General features: G+C 38.4%; 1 protein-coding gene across 4 annotated transcripts in view; it reads left to right on the top strand.

The window, feature by feature from the left end:
* Positions 1-23,370, top strand: part of TOPBP1 (DNA topoisomerase II binding protein 1) — a 141,168-nt gene that overhangs the window by 91,800 nt on the left and 25,998 nt on the right. For all 4 annotated transcript variants that reach the window (XM_087945257.1, XM_026678507.2, XM_087945256.1 and 1 more), the window contains 2 exons: positions 17,272-17,386; positions 17,572-17,735. In XM_087945257.1, coding sequence (XP_087801383.1) covers positions 17,272-17,386; positions 17,572-17,735 — 279 coding nt within the window. The remainder of the gene's footprint in view (positions 1-17,271; positions 17,387-17,571; positions 17,736-23,370) is intronic.

The following is a 23,370-nucleotide window of genomic DNA, read 5'->3' as shown; positions in this document are numbered from 1 at the left end:
TTTCCCCAGGCTAACATAGGTCCTTTCACGATTCTCTCAGCCATTTCATGTCCTAATAAGTAATTATATAATTTAGAAATCAACCCTTTGAAAGTATTTTGTCTAAATGCGTATCTTTTACTTCAATTCCATATTCCTTTACGTCTTTATTATATCTCAATTTTACTTGGAAATATGACCAATTATCAATGACTATCCCTAGTGCTTCAAGTTCCTGTATCATTTTAATTCTTCCCTCTTTATCTAATATTTGATAGTACTTCAGTTTTTTTACTGATATCCATCGTATTTAAGTGGAACATTGCCTCCATCGTTGAAAACCACCTCGGAATTTTGGTATAATGATTTCTTCTAATAGCCCAAATTTTAATCAATGGCTTTTGGAATACATGTCTAGTAAAGTATAGATTGTTTTGGCTATTCGGGTTCCACAAAAATGCATGCCACCCTAATTGTAAGTCGTGGCCCTCCAATTTTAAAATTCTATTGTTTCTCAAATTGATCCAATCTTTTATCCATACTAATGCTGCTGCTTTATAATAGATCTCCCAGGCAGGGAGTCCAAATCCACCTCTGCTTTTATTATCTTGTAAATATTTTTTTTAATTCTCATTTTTTTCTTTGCCCAGATAAATTTCATCACAATTTTATGTAATTCTTTAAAAAAAAAATCCAATAATATTGGAATTATTTGAAATAGATATAGTATTTGAGGTAAAACATTCATTTTGATTATTGCTATTCTGCCTAATAATGAAATTTGCATCATTCCAATTTTCCAAATCCTTTTCAATCTGTTTCAGTAATTTGGTGTAGTTTTCCTCCCACAGATTTAATGTTCTAGCTCTTAGCCAGATGCCTAAATATTTGATCTTATTTACAATTTGTAATCCCATCTTTTCTTCCAATTTTTTTTGTTTACTATTTGGTAAATTTTTAACTAGCATTTGGTCTTTTTCCTTATTAATTTTTAATCCTGCTAGTTTACCGAATTTATCTATTTCATTTAGTAAAGCTGGTCCTGAGTCTATTGGATCTTCTATAACAAAAACCATATCATCTGCAAAGGCCTGTAATTTATGCTCTTGTCTTTTAATTTTGGTTCCTTTAATTTCTTTATTTGATCTAATACTATCCAACCAAGTTTCTAAAATTGTTATGAAAAGTAGAGGTGAAAGAGGGCATCCCTGTCTAACACCCTTCCTTATCTTTAATGATTTAGTAATTTCTCCATTTAATAATACGTTTGCGTAGCATAAATTGCATTTAACATTTTTACAAAATTACCTCCAAAGTCCATGAAGTTAATCAGCTTCTTCATAAAATCCCAATTTAAGTTATCGAAAGCCTTTTGCACATCCAGGAAGGCCAAGGCCACTTGGTTTCCTGGATGTTTTTCATAATATTCTGTCTATTATTATTCTTGTGTTATATCTAATCTGTAATAATTCTTTTATTAATTCCTCTAAAATATTCATTTCATGTCTAACTAGCGCTAATTCATTTCTAATTTGCTTGTCCCCCGGGGTTTCCATTTGCTTATTTTCCATTTTCTCTATTCTTTTTATTAGAGCTTTCCGCTTTCCCTCTCTTTATTTCTATTTGCTGTAAAAGCTATCGATATTCCCCTTAAATATGCCTTCATTGTATCCCATAGGTTCTGCAATGAGGTATCCTGTTTCTTATTAAATTTAAAAAAAAACTGGTCAGTTCTTCCCTAATTTTTTGAATGTATTCTTCCTCCTTCAATAGTTGCGAATTGAGTGTCCATCTACCTTTTTTATAGAGACTATTTTCCCATATTATCTGTACCAGATTATGATCTGCCCACGTATTAGCCAAAATCTTTATATCTTGAATCTCCTTGCATAACTCACTATTTACCCAAGCCATATCTATTCTGGACCATGATTTGTGTGGGCTGGAGTAGAAAGTGAACTGTGATATTCCTGGGTTTCTCTTCCTCCACACATCCACAAGTTCTAATTCTTCAACCATCTCTAGAAATTTCTTAGACAGTGTATTCTGTTTCTTATATTGTCTTTGTTCACAGGCATAATCTGGACTATTGTTTGTTATTGCGTTGGAATCTCCTATAATACAAATTCTTGGGTTACCAAACTCTATTAATTTCTCATATAAAATTTTGTAAAATTCACTTTGATTTTTATTGGGGGCATATATCCCTACTAATAATGTCTTTTTATTTTGTATTACCACCTCTACCATTACTATTCTTCCCAATTCATCTTTATAAATCAATTTTGAGGCTATGTCCTCTTTTATATATAGTACTACCCCTCTTTTTCTCTTCCGCCAATGCTGAATACATTTTCCCCAGTTTTTTATTTACTAAATATCCTTGATCATGTGTCTTAATATGAACCTCTTGAATACAAATCATATCAGCTCTTTGTGTTTCTAACTTAAAAATGGTCTTTTTCTCTTAACTGGTTCATTTAATCCATTAATATTTATAGATATTAAATTCACTCCTTATCCATTTCTCTTCTTACTTCTATCCCTTAGTATTTTTGCTCGTCGTTTGACTTCTAGTCCTCACTCCTATTTCTTCTCTTCCAAGTATCTCTTCACCTCCTTCCCTCTCCTTCTCCTTATCCCTCCCCCTGCTTCTCAGTTGTAACTCTTGACTCAAGGTCTCGTGATCATCTCTGCTGCTCGATTCTTCCTCTATTCCTCCTATTTGATCAAAAGATTCTTGAGCTTTAGTCAGACTATCTATTCTCACCCTTTTCTCCTTCCATATTACTAAGATACCCTCTGGGATAATCCATCTAAAAGGTATATTTTTTATTTAAATAATTCCTGAGAAATCGATAATCTCTGCTTGCGAACTCTTCTCGGAATCTGTTTTAGAACAATCACTTCTCTGTCTTTATATTTTATTCCTTCATCTCTTGTAATTCTATAAATTATATCTTTCACTTGCCTCCTTGCAAATCTAATATGCACTTCTCGGGGTAGTCTGCCGTCTCGTGTAGCTCGTGTACACTCTATATACGTCATCCAGCTCATTCACCATCTCATTCTTACCTCTATTCAAAAGCTCTGCCAATATCTCCGCCATCACCAACGGTAAATTCTCACCCCTCTCTTCCTCTATGTTCTGGAACCTTAGATAATAGGAGGCTTTACCCATCTCGAGATGAGTCAGAGTCTCATTTGTCTCTTTATTCTGTTCCATAATTTTTTGTTCCATGCCTTCCAACTTCTTTTCCGTTTGATCAGCTAATTTTTCAATCTCTTTAATCTTCTCTTCATTTATTTTAATCAGTTCCTGTATCTCAGTGATCCCCTAACCTTTTTAATGCCATGCCCGGTACCGGCATCAGCTGGATGCCGCTGCCTGGTACGGCATCAGCTGGGCGCCGCCATCTTTTTGATGAAAAAGTGCTTCCGGTGAGCTTTCTACCTGAAAAAGCTCACCGGAAGCACTTTTCATCAAAGATGGCGGCGCCCAGCAACCAGCGGCCCGGTAGGACTTGTTCCATGGACCGGTACCGGTCCGCGGACCGGTGGTTGGGGACCCTGCTGTATCTGGCCTATCTTTCCATCCAAATTCTTAACTTCGCTTCTAATTTCTCCTAACTCATTTTTAATTCTTTCATTGTTTCTCTTTCTGCTTTACTTTCTGTATGATTTTTAGACATTGACTCCTACATTGCCAACATCGTGCTTTGAATAGTTAATAATGTAGCTTGAAATGATTGCGTATTGGTTTGGGTTGTGGATTTTTCTGGTGGCAACATCCCTTCAACATTTTTGGGTCAATGTTACTGTGGGGGTAGATGGTGTTACTGTTGATGCCATTTTTCTTCCTGTTTTTGTAATAGTGATAGTTTTACTAGTCATATCTTTGATAATTCTTTGTTGTTCCTTCACTATCCTAAATATATTTTCCCAAACCCACCTATTACTCTAGATATTCTCTTCACCTTGTATTAATACAATACCTAGTCTTAATAAGTTCAATAACTCATCAGTTCTTAAATCATCTAACAGATAAAGGAAAAAAGAAAAAAAAAAGAAAAAAAATCACTCAGCTGTACTTAGATATATAGCAATAATATAACCCCAGTCACTTCTTTAAATTAATTACTGTATTTCAGCTAATATTTCCCTAGATATATAATAAAAGTTCAAAATTCAAATTAATACTTTTTATATTCCAGTAAATCACAGTATCCAATATAAGGGGGATATGAGAAAGAGAGGAAGGGAACAATCAATTAACTCATCATTATATTAATCAGTATATTAAGTTCATTAATCTATATTCAATCAATATATATGTAAAATAAAGAAGAAGAAAAAACTATAGATTATAATCCAAAGGGATTAAATATCACTTACTCAAGTTAAATCAATCTTATTTTCTTGTTACTTGAATATATACTATAAATAAATATAAAGTAAATCTATGCCACTTCAATCAGTTCCAAGAGAAAAAAAGAAAAAGAAGAAAAAAAAACACTGAACGAGAGGAGGATTTACAGTCTCCTACTTTCCTGTCGTTGCCTTAATCCGGTTATATCCAATAATAAATTGAGGTCTCAGTTCTCAGTTCTAACAGTCACTTCCACTGCCTTCCTCCGCTCTCCCGGAATTACCAGTCTCAATTGCCACCACCGCAAGTTGCACTGTCACTCCTCCACTCAATTTCAAAGTTTCAGAGTTCTTGTCCGCCCACAAAGTACTCTCTGCGATTTGTTCATATGGCTAGAAGTAAAAAAAAAAATTCGCCAACTATAATCGCTCTTCTCTCCTTTTCACTTTCCTATTTAGAAATGAGTTTTACTTTATCCAGAGCTAGGGGTAGGCAACTCAGTCCTGCCGCCACTTCAGCTTTCCCCCTTTTGCATCGGAATTTCAGACATTCACCACTTACTTTCCCAGATTATCCACTAGTTATGATCCAACAGCCATTTTGCCTCCAATATCTTTCCCGGACTCAAATTCGATATCTTCTCTCCGCTTCCTTCTTAAGTTTGTTCCGTTGCATCTTCGGGCCAGCCTCAACAGGCTGGCTTCTTTTGCTCTGAGCTCCGGACTCCTTTACCTCCATGGTTGCAGTTCCTGGTTAGGCTCTGAGAGTTCTCCCTCGCTTTGGTGATCCCACCAGGATTTTATCCCACCTTGAACAGTCGCCCATGAACAAAAACTGTGGCAGTGCCTGGAGACAGCAAAATAGAAGAGGTGTTGTTTCTTACCCGACACACCCATTCTCTGCGAGCTGTGAAGAGCATCCAGACATGGGAAGTGCTCCGTCTGTCATTCGATAGGCTGAGCTGATTTCTGAGGACACTCCTGCTTCTCCTTGGAGCTTCCAATGTCACCAGTTTTGGCGAAGTCAAAGTGATAAGTTCATCGCTATTCTGCTTCACCTTTGCTCATGGTCTTGGCCAGATCGGACCCAGACCCAGACAAACTCTGGGTGGGGCTGGATACTCTTCACAGCTCGCAGAGAATAGGTGTGTCAGGTAAGAACCAACACCCCTTCTCCTAAGAGCTGTTCCGAGTATTCAGGCATGGGACATACCAAAGCTGGCATGTCCTACGGGAGGGTCTCCCTGGTTTGGAGTCCCCTATCTATGCACTTGAAAGACTCGTCTGCTGAAGGCTGCTTCGGCAGAAGCAAAAGCATCCAGTTTATAGTGTCTTATGAATGGCAACAGTGAGGCCCACATCGCCGCCCTACAGATCTCTTCAATTGACACTTGGGTAGACCAAGCCGCCAATGTTGCAGCACTCCTAGTTGAGTGTGCTGTAATACCTGTAGGCACTGGCAATGATTGTGTTTCATAAGTCTTTGTAATCGTGGCTCACAGCCATCTGCCAATTGTCAATGAGGTGACTTTTCTTCCTTGAGTAGAAGGTTGAAAGGAGACGAAGAAGGCCTCTGTCTTCCTGAATGAGGCAGTCCTGTCTATGTAGATTCGGAGAGCCCATCTTATGTCTAATAGATGCCATTGATGCTCTAGGTTGTGAGTAGGTCTAGGACAGAAGTTGGGGAGTATCAACTTATGTGCTCTGTGGAAAGCCGAATTAATTTTGGGAATGAAGGTTGGATCTAAGCAAAGGAATGAAAAATACATAGATCTTGTCTCACCGACAGGGCAACTAGCTCAGAAATTCATCTTGCAGATCTTATCGCTACTAAGAACACCACCTTGTATGTAAGTAGGTGGAGACTCATTCTCAGAGTCTCAAAAGATTGTTTTGTGAGTGCTGTGAGAGCCTTGTTTAGATCCCAGGTGGGGTATCTGGACCACTGGAGGTCTTAGATTAGTGTCCCCACGGAGAAAGCTGCATATGCTCAGGTGATGAGCGAGGAATCATAGGTCACCACACGGGATGACTGATGCTAAAGCCATCACCTGTCTATGTAAGGTGTTTGGTGAGAATCCTTTGCCCAAACCTTTTTGTAGAAATTCCAGTATTTGCTCTACCGATGGAGAGGTGGGGTCTATTTTCACCTTGTCACACCACCTACAGAAGATGTTCCAGGTTGCATTGTATATACGGTTCATGGACAGATGTCTGGCCACGGGTCTTTGAGATGACTTTTTTGGAGAGATTCTCACCTTTCAGAAGTCTCCACTCAAGTGCCATATGGCTAGGTGTAGCCATTGTGGGTCTGGATGTTGAATTGGACCCTGTGTGAGTGAGACTTTATCTGGTGGAATTCTCCATGGGTCTGTGATCGATAGATCCCTGAGATCCACGAACCATGGACGTCTGGACCAGTACGGTGCCACCAACAACAGTTCTGCTTTCTCCTCCAGAAGTTTCCTGACCACCTTGGGAATCAATGGGAGAGGAGGAAAGGCATATAGGTGTTATGGTTCGTGGGCAGCAGGTGCGGACAGCAGAGGTCACTGATAGTGAGGACTCAGACAAGGGGCCTGCATGTGATGCAGGGATGGGGCCAGGACTATCAGAGAGTGGGGTGCTGCCTTCGGAGCTTGTGGAGTCTGGCAGCAGTGACGCAGAGGACCCTGGAGAGCCTGTGCCCAGTATGCGTGCGCACATGGCTGCTCGAAGGAAAGAGTAGCTGAAGCAGCAAGGGTGACTTGGAAGTAAGAGTGGAAGATGATGGCCCTCCCATAAGGGATAAAAGCCAGCCCTCGGGGATGTGTTCTTTGCAGGAAGCAAAGAAGTTCTTTAGACTCATAGTCCTCATTGAAGCCCTGCTTACTCCGGTTTGTTTTTGAAACTTCTGTCGGTAGATATTTAATCAGTAATTAGTCTTCTGTTCTTGGCAGCCTTTTGCAACCTTGAAAGGGCTTACTTTTGATATCGGACAATTGGGTTTAAATGTCTCTTGGCTGGGAATGCACTGAATTCCCAGTGCCGCATTAAAAAAAGGTTTGCTTTTATACACAGTTTGTGTTCATTTAATTTGAACAAGGCTTGGGTCAGAACAATAGGAGACCTTGAGGCCATTGGCAGCGTAGAGCATTGACTTCTTCCACTCCTTGTGTTGGAAATCTTGAAAAGAACCTCGGGAGCTGCGCGTTGATGGGCAAGGCAAAGAAGTCCAGTATCAATTGGCCGAACTGATGTGACATCTCCTGGAACAGTCTCGGGTGCAGGTGCCACTCAGAATGGTCGACAGTGGAAACAAGTACTTGGGCAGATGATAGCCCAATGACAATTAAATGGAAGGGACAAAAAAAAAGATCGAGATGGACGTTAAACAATACTATTTTAAAGGAAAAAGATTTTACACAATGGATGGAGAAAGAATTGGTTTTTTTCTTTAGGGAAAATAAAAAAGATACTTCATTGCAGAATGTTTGGGATACAATGAAGGCATATGTTAGAGGTTTGATAATAGATTATATAAGAAGAAAGAACATTAGGAAAAGGCAAGCCACTAAGATCTTGGAAGATGAATATAAAAGACTTGAAAAAGAATTACAGAAAATGCCACAGAAAAAGGAAATTAAATTGAAGTTGGATATAACTAAACATAAAATGGAATTAATAGAGAAAGAAGAATTGGCGCAGAAAATTAGAAATGCTAAACAGAATTATTTTGAAGACGCAAAACAAACCAGGTAGATGGCTAGCATATAAATTGAGAAAAGAGAAAGAATCAAGAAAAATATTGAAGTTAATAGATGATCAAGGCCAAGTTTGTTATGGTAACAAGGAGAAAAAGGAAATTGTTCGAGATTTTTATGGGCAACTATATAAACAAGAGAATATTGATGAAGAAAAGGTTAAACAGTATTTACAGAATGCTAACCTACCGAAGATGCCTAAAGAGATTGAAGAAATGCTAGAAAGCAACATAACAATGATGGAATTAACTGAAGCACTTAAGAAACAAAATAATGGGAAAGCACCGGGTCCAGATGGGCTTCCGGCAGAATTCTATAAAACATTTCAAGAATCATTGAGCATTCCATTGCTTGAAGTTATGAATGAAGCTATGTCAAAGAAGATGATACCTAAAACATGGTCAGAGGCTTATATTACACTTATTCCAAAAGAAGAGGCTGATCCACTGCAAATTAAGAACTATAGACCTATTTCTCTATTAAATGCAGACTATAAAATTTTTGCTTCAATTTTAGCAGAAAGACTTAAAAAATACTTAAATAATTTTATTCACCCAGATCAGAATGGTCGACAGTGGCCTTGCTCAACCAGTCTGCCTGGTTGGACTGACCCAAGATATGGACCCATTGGACTGACCCAAGATATGTTCCGTTCTGATGGAAAGTAGGTGTCTCTCTGCCCATAGTCTCTCTGCCTCTCTCATGAGTGATTTCGAGTGTGTGCCCCCTTGACTATTTATGTGGGCCTTCGCGGCCACATCAGTCAGGAGGAGTATATGTCCCTGAATCTCTGCTTGAAATTTGCGAAGGGCCAGATGAGCAGCCCTCAGTTCTAGCCAGTTGATACTGCGTGTGTTTTCCATAGGGGACCAGCAACTCTGTGCTACTTGAGACTGGCAGTGTGTGCCATATCCAAATAGACTGGTCTCTGTGGTGACCATCTGCCAATGTGGTTCCTTGAAGGTACAGTCCTTGGAGACATTTGTCGTAGTCCACCAATTGAGTAATAGAAGAACCCTTGATGGAACGACAACTTTGGTTATGGAATTGCTTCCTGATCTTTGGTATGGGAGCAGGAACCATTTCAGGGTTCTAGCATGAAGGCGGACCCAGGGAACGACAGAGATGCATGAGATCATTTTTTCTAGTAATTTAAACAACTGGGCTAAAGGTACCCATTTAAGGATTCTGATATTTCTGGCCAATTCCTTGATACTAGACAGTCTGTCTGGGGAGAGGAACACCTTCTCCATCACTGTATTAATAATGGCGCTCAGATGTAATAATTGGGTGGTGGGTGTTAAGTGACTTTTTTCCCAATTAATGGAAAATCCATGTTCCTGGAGTCCCAGGATCAGTGATTGAGCATCTAGTATTGCCTGCCAGTGGGATGATGATAGAATTAAAATGTCGTCCAGGTAATACTGGATGCGGACAGGCTTTTTTCTAAGGTGTGCCGCCAATGCTGCTAGAATTTTAGTAAACGTTCGAGGGGCTGAGGATAGACCAAAAAGTAAGGCCCTATATTCATAATGTCATCCAGAATAACAACCGCAGGAATTTCCTATGGGTGTCCCTTATAGGGATGTGGAGGTACACCTCTGTCAAATCTATAGAGGTTAGGACGTCTCCCTATCTGATACTCATGAGGATGGATTGTAGAGAACTCACCTTGAACTTTCTGTAGATTAGAAACCGGTTCAAGCTTTTCAAATCCAGAATTGCCCTTCACCACCACCCCTGAACTTTTGGGGACCACAAACAGATGAGAATAAAATCTCTGTCCTTGTTGAGCCCATGGTACAGGTCGAATAGCATGGATCTCCAGCATGTGCTGAATTGCAGTCTTCCTAAGGGTCTTTTTTGTAGGATCCCTTGAGACAGGGCATTGCATAAAAAAGTTCGAAGGTGTGGAGTGGAGAGAGAAAGAGAGACCATCTTATGGTCTCTCAGACTCATGCATCTGAGGTAATTGACTCCCACTGTTCGGCAAAGAGGGCCAACCGACCTCCTATGGGGTGATTAGGTAGGAAACTATTTGGGGCGACGAAAGGATCTATTTCCTGCGCCGCGAAATGGTTTTGCTTGCCCTCCCCATTTGTTTCGGTCCCCAAAACCTGCTCTGTCAAGCTGCTGAACCTATTTGTATCCAAAAGGTCTCTGGGACCTTGCGTAATAGGTAACCTGAAAGAAGGTATGAAAGGAGTTCCTCCGAAAGGACTGTGGTCTAGCCTCAAATCTGCGAAAAGGAGAGGGAAATACCTTTTCTTATCTCAAGACTCCACCAGGATCGGATTTAGGACAGATTTGAACAGCTTGTTGCCTTCAAATGGGGCTGAAGCCAGATTCCATTTGTTTTTGATGTCTGCTTGCCAATGGCATAGCCATAGCAGGCGACGGGCTGTAACCTGGGAAGCTATGGCCCGAGATGAGAATTTCACTGTGTTAAGGGTAGCATCTGCGGAGAATTCGGTAGCCGCCACTATTTTAGCTAAATCCTGGTGTTGGTGTTTGGAATAGATTATTTTAGGTAACGAAGCCACCTTAGGGATATACTGGAGAAGAAGTGGTAGCCTTAATGGCCCAGGCATCCACCTGCTGCCACTTATGGAGTGCAAGCTCCATCTTCTTGTCCTCCAGTTTTAACACATCCTCCGCCTTGCTAGGTATGGTAGAGGTGAATGCTAGGGCCACAACTGGTTCTTCAACAGCTGGTGTCTGAAGCGACCCAGCCAGTTCTTGTGCCAGATTGTAAAATTTCCTATCATACCCTGTGGGATTAGGATAAGAGCCTGTGGGGGCCCACTGATGTCTGACCATATCTGTGAACATCTTTGGGACCATGATGACCTCTGTTTCTGTGATTGGTTCAGAAAAAATTAAATCATCTGATTCGCCCTCTTTTAGGGCGGGCTCTGATGGAATGGAGGGGTTGTCAAGGTGTGCTGTGTTTTCACTTAAAAAACAAGGACTTGAACAGCTGCGGCCAGAACAGCCCCGTGAAAGAAAGTTGTTCCGGAGCCATTCCTTCATCCTCTGACCAGTCCTTATCAATTTGGCCCTCTTCCTCCGATCGGGAGGAATCAGTGTCATCTGATGAGACAGGAGTAAAGATCTTGGCCCTCTAACTGTTCCCCACTAAGTTGTGGTTAAAATTGATTTAAATGCCCAATTGGGTGCATGGGTTGGGATGGCACCTGGAAATCAGGTGGGTTCACCCTGACTTGCATGGGTTGAGTGTGAGGTTGATGATGGACTGGTGTTGACATCTGCAACCTCATCTAGTAGGTCTGTTGCACCTCCTTGGCAATGCCCTGGCGGACCGCCTCTGCCATCCAGTGTTGTATGGAGAGGGAAATTTCTGGAGGGGTGCCTTTTGTTCGGAGTCCCACTGCTGTGGGGGTAAAAGTGGCCTCAGGCACTGGTCTGGTCCTTATGGATTGGTAAGCCTGACCCCCTGTTGTCATGGCAACAGAATAGCTGAGGTCTATTGGTGACATCTGGTCCCTCGGCGTGAGGAATGTAGTCCTCAGGTGCTCCTCTTGGTGACCAGGATATAAGCCTTTGATTGTCACTGCCTCTGGTGGTGACTGACATCCAAGGGAGTGACTGACATGGCCCCACAAGAAGATGTCGCCACTGCTGGGAAGACTGATTGTCGGTTCCTATCCGCCTCCCTCAGGTTCCTCTCCACGTGCTTGTCAAGCGCCTTCTGGTGGGCTTTTCATATTTTTCCATCGCCTTGGATGTCTTCCTTGCCTGGGAAGTCTTGGATTTGGTCTTTGAGCTTCTTTTGGAAGCAGTTCTGGAACCTGACTCGCTGGCGTGGGCTGAACCTTGTTCTTCCATTTTACTTTTGAAAGAAAAAAACCCCTGGTGTTTAGGAATAATTTGATTGTTGCTGTTGACCCACCTGGGAATCAGCCTTGGGATATGGGTATGAGTCAAATTATCTCAGAAAAAAATTAATTTCAATTTTAAAAAAATTACACTAAATTTTTTATTTTATTTTTAAAAATCAATTTCAATTTTCAAAAAATCAACAAGAAAAAACAAGGTATGAATTGAATTGAATTGAATCTGACCTGTCACAGCTGAAGGAATAAAAACCAATAGAGCCTTCAGCCTGTAATTCTTTGGAGAAATTACTTTTCTGTCAACAGACAGCTTAGTACAGGCTTACAATGACCTAGGTGCTAGCTGTCAACTGCCCTGAATGATGCCTAGGCAAATCCTTCCTTGAAGGACTAAAGCCAACAATTTAAGCAAACAAATTCCTTTTCAGCCTTCGAAGTCTGTATTTGAAATTGCTTCACAAATACTGGCTTTTCCTCAAAGCTATGCCGTTGAGAGTGAAGCCTGGTCATTAAACAAGGCACTTGACAGCTTCTTATTTTGGCACGAAAAATAAAACGGCCATTTTAAAATGGCGCTGGCTGCTGAGGTGTGAAGCTGAAAAAAGAAGAAAAAAACGGGTAGTTATAGACCTCGGTGCGAACGAAAACAGCCTTTCCAAACAAAATAAACTCCAATAAGGTAATCTTCAATCTCTTTTTTTTAAAAACAAATTTTATTGATTTTTTAGAGACAAACAAAACATAGGACATAAAGGCATAAAACCTCCTTTCTAAAAATTACTTATAGGTTTTAACAAGGCAAATAAAACATTATTTTTTAAGGCATAGTTCCACATTATCACATTTCCATTTAAGCACATATATATCTTTTCCAAATTTCTCATTATTTCTCCCTTCACTTTTATTCAATTATATTTCTTTCTATCAAAGTTTTATTAATTCTCAATCAAACATAAACACACAAAATACAAAACAAGACATAAAAACATAAAACCTCCTTAATTATCATTTGTACATGTCTTTTCCAAATTTCTCATTATTTCTCCCTTTAGTTTTATTCCTCCAAGGTTTTATTAATTCTCAATCAAACATAGCTAACCAAAACACAAAACATAAAACATAAAACTTCTTTTGAAAAGTGGCTTAGCCCCGGGTTACATCTTTTTTTACAGACCTAAATCAAATTCATGCTCACCTTATATACCATTCTTATCTTATTTACCATTCTATATTTTCTATATAACTTCTCCCTTCTTTTCACTCTCTCAATTATATTTTGTTTATTTCATCTTATTTTAAAATCATTATACTTGTATCTTTTGTCCGTTCTTTTCCAATTATCTATTTATCTCTTCTCTTTAACAGAAAATTTCCCCTGTAATCACTTTTAAAGTGTGACGCCTTTCTATCTTTCCCCTAAATTAACACTTAAAATAATACATAATTTCCATTCTGATTCTGCTTAGTACATTCTACATGTTGCATTTTAAAATAAAAGAATAATAAATTTATAATATAGTTAAATATATAATTTCCATTCTAATTCTACTTAATACATTATTTTAAAATAAGAAAATGAAATAGTAAATTTATAATAACATTAAGACAATAACGAATTAAACTATAACTAAACATTGATCATTTTACACATTCTCTTTAATATTTTATTGAATATTGAGATCTATCATTAAACATTTTAATATTTTAATATTTTGTTAAATCTTATAATCCAATGGACTATTTCAAATGCAAATACTACAATACTATCTTATGTACTTTTGCAGAATCTTTCTTTAATTATACTCTATCCTTTATCTCTGAAAAAAATCTGCTTTTTTGCATCTTGTTTCAGGCCTTTGTGGCTTTTTTTCCCTTTTTCCCTCCCTTTCTTCTCCAGTCTGGTCTTTTTGCCCCCCCTCTCCTAACCTCCACCTTTTTAACTTCCCCTCTCTGTTGTATTTCTCTTTTCTGTTGCTTTCTAACATTGTACCTTTTTTTCACCTTATTTTTCTTTTTCTTGGTTGTTTTATTAAATCTTAAATTCTCATTTTTCCTTCCTCTCTTCCTATTTTCTTTCTTAATTGAACTTTTTTGTCCATTAAAAATAGCTGCTTCTTCTTCTTCTTCTTCCTTCTTCTTCTTCTTCTTCTTCTTCTTCTTCTTCTTCTTCTTCTTCTTCTTCTTCTTCTTCTTCTTCTTCTTCTTCTTCTTCTTCTTCTTCTTCTTCTTCTTCTTCTTCTTCTTCTTCTTCTTCTTCTTCTTCTTCTCCTTCTCCTTCTCCTTCTCCTCCTCCTCCTCCTCCTCCTTCTCCTTCTCCTTCTCTTTCTCCTTCTTCCTCATGTATTTGCTGATATGTAGAAACCGCCATTTCTAAAAAGTGGAAGCTCCCAAAGAATCCTTGCTTTCTTGTTCTCTTTCCTTTAATTTTTCATATTCCATTTTTAATTCATCCACAGATAGTGCCATTGTAAAATTTTAAGAACAACCCAGATGTTTTTAATCTTAAAGTAATTTCCAAGTGTCAAAGTTATCAAACAATCCAAACAGATACAAAATATTTCCTCTTCTTCTCTTTGCAGTTTTTCCTCCTGGGGCAAAATCCCAAAATATATTTTAAAGCCGTATTACAGTTAGTTGCTGGTCTTATAATCTTCAAGGCGTCTCCTCCAACAAATTTTTAAAGATTTTTTTAGTCCTCTCCTTCTCACTTATAACAAAGAGCTTATTTTTACCTTAAAGAAGCAGGTTTTCCAGTGCTCATTTGCTTTCTCCGTAAGGAAGGGGAGTGAACTTTCCTTTCAGCACTTTCGCCGTTTTAACAACTTCTTTTGGAAACAAATGTATCAATCCAAAAGTCAGGTTTCCAGGGTGTTTAAAAGTATCTTAATGTCCCGGTTCAGCCAAGAAAACTTCTCCTTCTGATTCTTCCTCCTGCACAGATCTTATCCGGTTGAAGATTCCTTTGTGGCTGCCATTTCTGACAGCCGCTCCACCGCCTCAGGAAAAAGGAGTCTAGCCGGCTGGGGAAAGGGGTTGCAATGTCCCCAGACCCCTGCCCGGATCTCCTCTATCTTCCGCTGCCCCTCCAGGGTAGGGACAACCCCCAAATCCAGTTGGATCGGGGGTACCTCAGCGGCGAGCGCAGCAGGGACCCACAGAAATGCGGATTCCTGCCGCCGCCGAAGCCTTGCAACCGGAAGTCTCGTAATCTTCAATCTCTTGAAGTGCACCAAGGAGCAGAGCTTCATTAATCAGCTCCGTTCAGGTCAGCTTTTAATAGTATTTGAAGTCTCTTTATTTTTAAGAGGCTTCAGCATCTTTCTGTGCCCCTATGGTCCTGAAAAGGACCCGCTGCAGCCGACAAACAGCTGATTAAGTGATGTTGGCAGGCAGCATTTTTAAGGGAAAATCCTTTGAAATAAGAGTGCCTTCTGATTTTGAAAGCTATTGAAACCTGTTTTAAGCTTTCCAATGATCCTGGTGAGGAATGCATGTCTAGTCTAAATGACAGGCTGAGCAAAAACTGGGGACTCTAAGGAGGAGGAGGAGTGTCCTCAGAAATCAACTAGCTTATCAAATGATAGATGGAGCACTTCCCATCCCTGGATGTTCAGTACAGCTCTCAGGAGAAGAGAAAGAACTGGAGAAGATAACAAAATACAAAGACATAGAAATAGAACGACTATGGCAAAGGCAAGCAAGGGTAGTACCAATAAGTAATAGGTGCCTTGGGTACAGTCCCAAAACAATTGGAGCACCACTTGAACAACCTAGGCATTGACAAATTTGCCATCAGTCAATTGCAGAAGGCAGCTTTGCTTGGAACAGCTTCCATCCTGTGTGTGTAACACCATCAAACATCCATATTTGCCAATCCCAGGTCCTTGGTAAGGACTCGATAAGTAGACAAAAATGCCAAACCCTGTCTGAATATCTGCCTGGCTGTGCGATGAATAATAATATAACAATAATAATAACAACAGCAACCCTGGCTAGAAAGACCAGAAAATGACAATGAATCATTAACAGACACTTATCTATGAAGGAAAATGTGTGGGTGTGAAGTGTTGCAAGTTCATCAGATGGTTGAAGAAAAAAGGGGCTTTGGAAGAATATCTAAAGGATAATGAAGAAGATGCATTGAAGTTACTATACGAGGAAGGCTTACTGACTACTGGAGAGACCAAACTTGCCTACAAGAAAGACCTAACGAAGAACGGAATGGAGGCATGGAAAGACAAAGCATTGCATGGCCAATACAGAAAAAATAAACCCAGGGAAAACAGGTTATTATCAAGTCTTGGTAATGGCTAAGAGCAGGAAAGTTGAAGAAAAGAAAAAGCTGCTAGTTCTGGTTGCACAAGACCAAATTTTAAGAAGAAATGCATATTGTCAATAAAAAAGATAAAAAGTAGATGTGGCAGTACCTGGAGACAGCATAATAGAAGGGAAAGAAATGGAGAAAATCACAATATAAAGACTCTAAATAGAAATAGAACGACTGTGGCAGAAGCAAGCAAAGATAGTCCATAATAATAGGTGCCTTGGTGCAATCCCAAAACAACTGGAGCACTACTTGAACATGATTGGCATTGACAAATTCACCACCAGTCAATTGCAAAAAACAGTTTTACTTAGAACAGCTTACATCCCGCAATGATATCTGTAACACTATCAAACATCCATGTCTGTGTATCTCAGGTCCTTCGACAGGATTCAGTAGATAGACCATAGTGCCAAATCCGGTCTGAACATGTCTGACTGTATGATGAACCACAACAAAAATTATTATTATTATTATTATTATTATTATTATTATTATTATTATTATTATTATTATTATTATTATTATTATTATTATTATTATTATTATTATTATTATTTATTATTATTATTATTTATTATTATTATTATTATTATTATTATTATTATTATTATTATTATTATTATTATTATTATTATTTTGTTGTTGTTGTTGTTGTTTTGTTGTTATTATTATTATTATTATTATTATTATTATTATTATTATTATTATTATTATTATTATTATTATTATTATTTATTATTATTATTATTTTGTTGCAATGTAATTACTGTAATAAATGACAATGTAGTAGCACCGAAATATGTGAAAAAGGGATTTGATAACCTGCTTCTTAAAGGACTGGAACTGTAGTTGTGATAATTTAAGTTAGATAACTTATTCTAAACTTATGTCAGATAGCTTGCTAAACATATGCAATAATTTATTATGTAGGAAGATATTGTTAATGAGAAAGCATCCTATTCACTCTTTAATTGTTTTTCCTTTATTTCATATTCAGGTCACTAAAATTGACCAAAGAGACAATGAAGAACCAACAATAATGCACAGATTTCAGCTCTCTTCTCTTAATCCTCAGGAACGAATTAATTATTATCAGCTAATTGAAGAACTTGGTAGGTGATTCACAGAATTTTTGTATCCTGATTGTTGTATCCTGATTCTGTTTCGGCATTTCTCATAGAGACATTTTGAATCATGTTTCTTTGAACTGTTTTACTCAATAACTCCTAAATTTGCTTTTCCCACAGAAGGAATTCTGTTTTAATTTAAAATAACAATACAAAAATATATTCCTTAGGGGGAGTGGTGCTGGAGAAGCAATGCTTTGATTTGAGCTGCACACATACGATTGTGGGACAGCCTCTCCGCAATGAGAAATTCTTAGCATCAATGGCAGCAGGAAAATGGGTGCTTCATCGTTCCTATTTGGAAGCATGCAGAGCAGCACACAGCTTTGTAAAGGTATTCAACATGTTTCTTCAAAAGACAACATGTTTTTTCAAAAGACAATTGGACTTTGTTTTTCCTTTTTTTTTCTTTTTGCATAACGCCTTTTATTTTATAACATAAAAATTCAATTATTGGTTAAACTGTGTTGTCTGAGTACAAATAGTTTTAGGAAATAATCATCAAAGTGTTTACAACAATGTTCATTACATTGATGTTCATTCTATCATAATGATCATAATAATAATACTGATATTTGCTTATCCATTTTAACAAGCCTCTTTTTTTCATAGTTCCTTTTCTTATAGTTCCATGTTTCTAACTTTGCTTTTTGTCAGCTAACCGCTGATAAAATGAGTCCCAAGTCAAAAAGTATTCAGTTTCTTCCTTTTCCTTCATTATAAGTGTTTATCTATTTCTGCACATTCTAATATTTTTTTAATCACGTTTTCATCTGTGGGGCCTCTTTACTTTTCCATTGTTGTGCAAATACAATTCTGGCTGTAGTCAGTACATGTAAAATTAAATATGTATTGTATTGTTATACTTATCTGGCAACATGCCCAACAAAAATATTTCTGGTTTTAAATCAATATGTTGCTTTATCATTTTTTCCAACCATGTATGTATTTTTGTCCAATATTTTTTTTTGCTTTTGGGCATGTCCACTACATATGATAATACAAATCCGGTATCTGATGGCATTTCCATTTTTAAAAAAATACATTTTATTGGTTTTACAATTAAAACAGGCCAACAAGACATACATAAATGTAAGAGAGAAAAAGAAAAGAAGAAGAAAATAGAAAGAAAAAGATAGAAAACAATTAAAAACATTTTCATCTTCAACAGTTTGTGAGACCTCCTTTTTATCCTTATTTTATGCCATATACACACTTAATCCTTACATATATCCGTATATCACTACTATGATTCTATCCTATCTTCTTTTGCATTTTAGTGTGAAATCTATCTTTGGTCTATCCATTTGTACCAGCGTTCCAGCTGTTGTAGTATATTGAAGTGTCTTTATCTTTTAATGCCAAGGTTAATTTGTCCATTTCTGCACAACTTGAAATTTTTTGAATAATCATCTCCTCTGATGGAACATGAGGCTGTTTCCAACATTGTGCAAAAGCCAATCTGGCCGCTGTCAAAATATGTATTATTATATATTTCACTTTTTTTGGTATTTGTTTATCAAAGATCCCTAATAGAAAGGACTCTGGTTTGAATTCGATCTGTTCTCTTGTCATTTCCTCCAGCCAATTTCTAATTTTCTGCCAATATTTTTGAGCTTCTGTACAAGACCACCACATATGGAAGAAAGTTCCCTCTTTTTTTTTTTTTTGCATTTCCAGCAATTCGGACTCATATTGGGGTGTATCTTCGCTAATCTCAAAGGAGGAAGGTGCCAATCTGATGGCATTTCCAATATCTAGCAGACATATCATTAAACATCCTTGCCAATCTTGAGGGTGCAAAATGCCATATAAAGATTTTCTTTATATGCAGTTGACATCGTTAATTTATAATTTCTATCCCACAGTTTCTACCCACTTATCTAATTCTATTGTATAACCAACAATTTTAACCCATACTATCATCTCCTTTACTTGCTCGCCTTCCATCTTGATACTTAATAAATATTTTCTTTATTAGCTTTTCATCTGTCCCTGTTAATATTTGAGCTAATTCTGTTAATTCTTTATGAAAATGCATCTTTATAAAATGCATTTTAGTATCCTTCTCATATCGAGATTGTTGTTCTGACCAAGGTTTCCTGAGACACCAACAAACACATATAAAATCTGAAACTCTTTTATTTTAGTTCATTGGCTGTGAATTATCGTCATTCATAGCCCAGAATGAGTCTTAACTGGTTATAATTAGTCCCAGGGACGTCTGCCAAAGTTCTTCGTAAGGCGTCTAATAAGAATGCACCTTATCTGATTTGAAGTGCTGCCAACAACTAAAGTCCCAATTAGTCTTTTAAAACCAAAACAGAACAAATTCACCATAGAGCTTTCAGAGTCCAAATGGATCACAGCAAACGACGTTGCTTCCTGCAAAGGTTTTCCTACCTTTGCACTTCCTTTATACCTTATAGGAGGGGCAATCACCTCCAAGCCTTACTCCCAAGTCACCCTTTTTGTCTTAGCTGTTCTTGCCTTTTAGCAGCTCTGGCACACGCGTGCTGGAAACAGGCTCCCCTTGTTCTTCTGCCTCGCTGCTGCCAGATTCTGGAGGTTCCAGAGTCACCACATAACTCCCAGATGGTCCTGGCCCCATCTCTTTGTCAGATGCAGGACCCTCTGAGTCCTCCAGACTCCCAGACTGGTCCCTGTTCTTCCCCACTGTCCGATTCTGCTGCCGTCTGCGCAGGCTACCAGCAAACCACAACAATTGTATCTGCACTTGTGGCTACCATGCATGCTATGTCAAACTCTTGACTACTCAGTTCTTCCTTAAGTTTTAAGTCCTCCTTTTCATTCAAAATATCTTTACATCTGGTAATATTTTCCATATTAATTACATTTGGGTGAATCAGCACTCCATTGTGGAGAGCCAGACTGGTATTTTCAAATAGTGTTGTTCTTTAATTTTTCCCCCATACTGATAATGCATTTCTAATGTAATGTCTTTGGCAATAACTATGTAGCTTATTTTCCCCTTACCATAAAAAGGCATGCCAACTCAATTGGAGGTCATGTCCCTCCAAAGTCAATAGTCCTTTGCATCTCAGACCAATCCATTCTTTCACCCATGTAAATACCTAGGCCTGGTAATACAACTCCCAATCTGGCAACTCAAAGCTTCCTCTGTTTTTAGAATCTTGCAGCATTTTCAAACTTATTCTTGCTTTTTTTCCCTTGCCAAATAGATCTTAATATTGTTTATTTAATTCTTCAAAATATTTTTTCCAGCTTTATCGGTATTATTTGAAACAGATATAATAGCCTTGGTAAAATGTTCATTTTTATAATAGCTATTCTTCCTGTCAACAACAATTGCAAGGTTTTCCACTTCTCCAAATCTGTTTTAATTTGTTGAGTCAGTTTATAGTAATTATCTTCTTTAATAGTTGCACAACTTGCCATTAGTTGGATTCCTTTCTTGACTATCTGAATATCTATCTTCTTCATTAAGTCTTTTTTCTGTGTATCTATAAAAATTTTAATTAAAATTTTAGCGTTTTTTTCTTTATTTTCAATCCTGCAACTTCACCATATTCTTCTATTTTTTTTTTTTTATTAATGTGGGTCGTTTCCAGGATGAAAACCAAATCATCTGTGAATGCTTGTAGCTTATATTTTTCTTTTTTTATTTCCATATCTTTAATTTATTTGTCTTGTCTAATATTTCTATTTAATACTTCCAGTGTCAATATGAATAGTAGAGGGGAAGTGGACACCCTTGTCATTCCTTTTTTATATTAAAGTTCTCTATCATATCTCCATTTACCATCACCTTTGCTGTTTGCTTATGATATATTGCCTTAATCATGTTGATGAATTTCTCACCAAAGTCCATAAATTTTAGTTGAAATAACATAAATTGCCAATTTACATTGTCAAATGCAGCTAAGAAAATTAACACCATTTGCTTTCCAGGATGTGCTTCATACTATTCCAGTGTGCTTAAGATCATTCTCATGTTATTTTTAATTTGTCTCTTGAGTAAAATCTATTCTGATCTGAATGTATAAATTCATTCAGAAATCTTTTTAGTCTCTCTGCTATTATTGAAGCGTATATTTTATAATCAGCATTCAATAAAGATATAGGTCTATGCAGTCATGCGATTCAACCAGTGTAATAATTGGTTTGGTGAGAGAGCATCTGCTTTGCACATGCGCAAAGTTTTTTAAAAAGCCCATTTTCAGCTCTAATTCTTACCTCCTACTGCAGCCCCATTGAATAAAACAGCTGAGATGCGGCAAACCACTCTGTCATGTGAATCAGCTGTGCTTTAAAACAATGAAATAAAGCACAGGAAAGAGCAGGGGCAGGGCCAAATGCTCACCGGAACTACCGGTTCGCCCGAACCAGTCCGAACTGGTAGAATCCCACCCCTGGCTCTATAGTTTTTTATCTGCATTAAGTCTGAATCTTCTTTTGGAATTAGGGTAATATTTGCTTCCATCCACAAATTTGGTACCTTCGCTTCTAAGAATACTTTGTTTTAGACTTCTAACATTGGTGGATCTAAAGCAGTGGTCCCCAACCTTTTTTGTACCAGGGACCAGTTTCAAGCACAAACACTTTTTCAAGGACCGGGGGAAGAATCGAGTTTGGTGGTTTTGCTTGCAGACGTTTCATTACCTGACTAGGTAACATCTGATGTTGTTACCTAGTCGGGTAATAAAACGTCTGCCAGCAAACCACCAAGTTCAGGGAGCGCCTCGGCCCTGCCTCCCTCAGCCCCATCCCTCAGGTGTCTCCCTCCCTCCCTCAGGTGTCTGCCTCGTTCCTCTCTCAGTCGCTCTCTCGCTGCTCCACCAGCCCAGGAAGAAACTGCTTCAAAGAAGCCGGTGGGGGTGGCTTTTCCTGTAGCCGCAGCTCCTCCGAGCGCCCGTTTACCCCCACCCCACCCGCCCGCGCTTCAATTCAGTGCTCCGTTCTGCCTGCCTGCCTGTCTGGTTGTTTGGGAGCAGCTTCGCTGAGAATAATAACTATTCGACTCTTTTTATCAGCCGAGCTACTCCGAAACGAAGGCAGGCAGGCAGGCAGGCAGAACGGAGCACTGGGTTGAACCGCGTGCGGGCGGGCGGGTGGGGGTAAACGGGCGCTCGGAGGAGCTGCGGCGACAAGAAAAGCCACCCCACCCCTGGCTTCTTTGAAGCAGTTTCTTCCTGGGCTGGTGGAGCAGCGAGAGAGCGACTGAGAGAGGAACGAGGCGGGAGGAAACCGAAGCTGCTGAGCCAGAGAGCAGGACAGGCTTTGGTTGCTTCCTCCCTCCCCTTCTTTCATTTGTGTCCTTGATCCCCGATCCCAGCAGCATTCACCGAAGGCGAAGAAAGCCGCCATTTTTTTTATTTTTTTTATTTGCGGCCCGGTACAGAGTGCTCCACAGACCGGGACCGGTCCGCTGCCCGGTGGTTGAGGACCCTGATCTAAAGTATCTCAATTTATAAAGTTCTGCCGATAGCCCATCTGGTCTTAGTGTTTTATTATTCTTTTGCCTCTTAATCGCTTCTGTTAATTCCATCATTGATATTCATTTCTTTAACATGACTTTCATTGTTCCAGGTATATTAGGTAATTCAGCTTTTTCCAAATATTGTTTTATTATCTCTTCTGGAATTTTCTGCTGATCATACAGCTTCTCATAATAATTTTGAATTATTATTATTTTTTGGTCATCGTTTTGGTAGTGGAGAACTCCTTTCTCATCTGCCAATCAATGTATCAGTTTCTTCTCTTTCTCTTTTTTCAGCTTATATGCCAACCATCTTGGTTTATTTGCATTTTCAAAGAAATTCTATTTAAAACTTTTAATTTTTTGTGCCAATTCTTTATTAAGTAGATTCAATTTATGTTTGATTAATTCCATTTGATTTTTTAAATTCTTTTTTGTGGTTATTTCTGTAATTCTAATTCTAGTCTTTTGTATTATTTTAGGTAGTTCAGTTTTTCTAAATATTGTT

This window comes from Notechis scutatus, chromosome Z, assembly GCF_049901735.1.
Source record: "Notechis scutatus isolate UNSWTSFEM ecotype Mainland chromosome Z, rNotScu1.2, whole genome shotgun sequence".
NCBI lineage: Eukaryota > Metazoa > Chordata > Lepidosauria > Squamata > Elapidae > Notechis > Notechis scutatus.
Note: the sequence above shows the minus strand (reverse complement) of the source record. Positions and strands in the feature narration are given on the sequence as shown.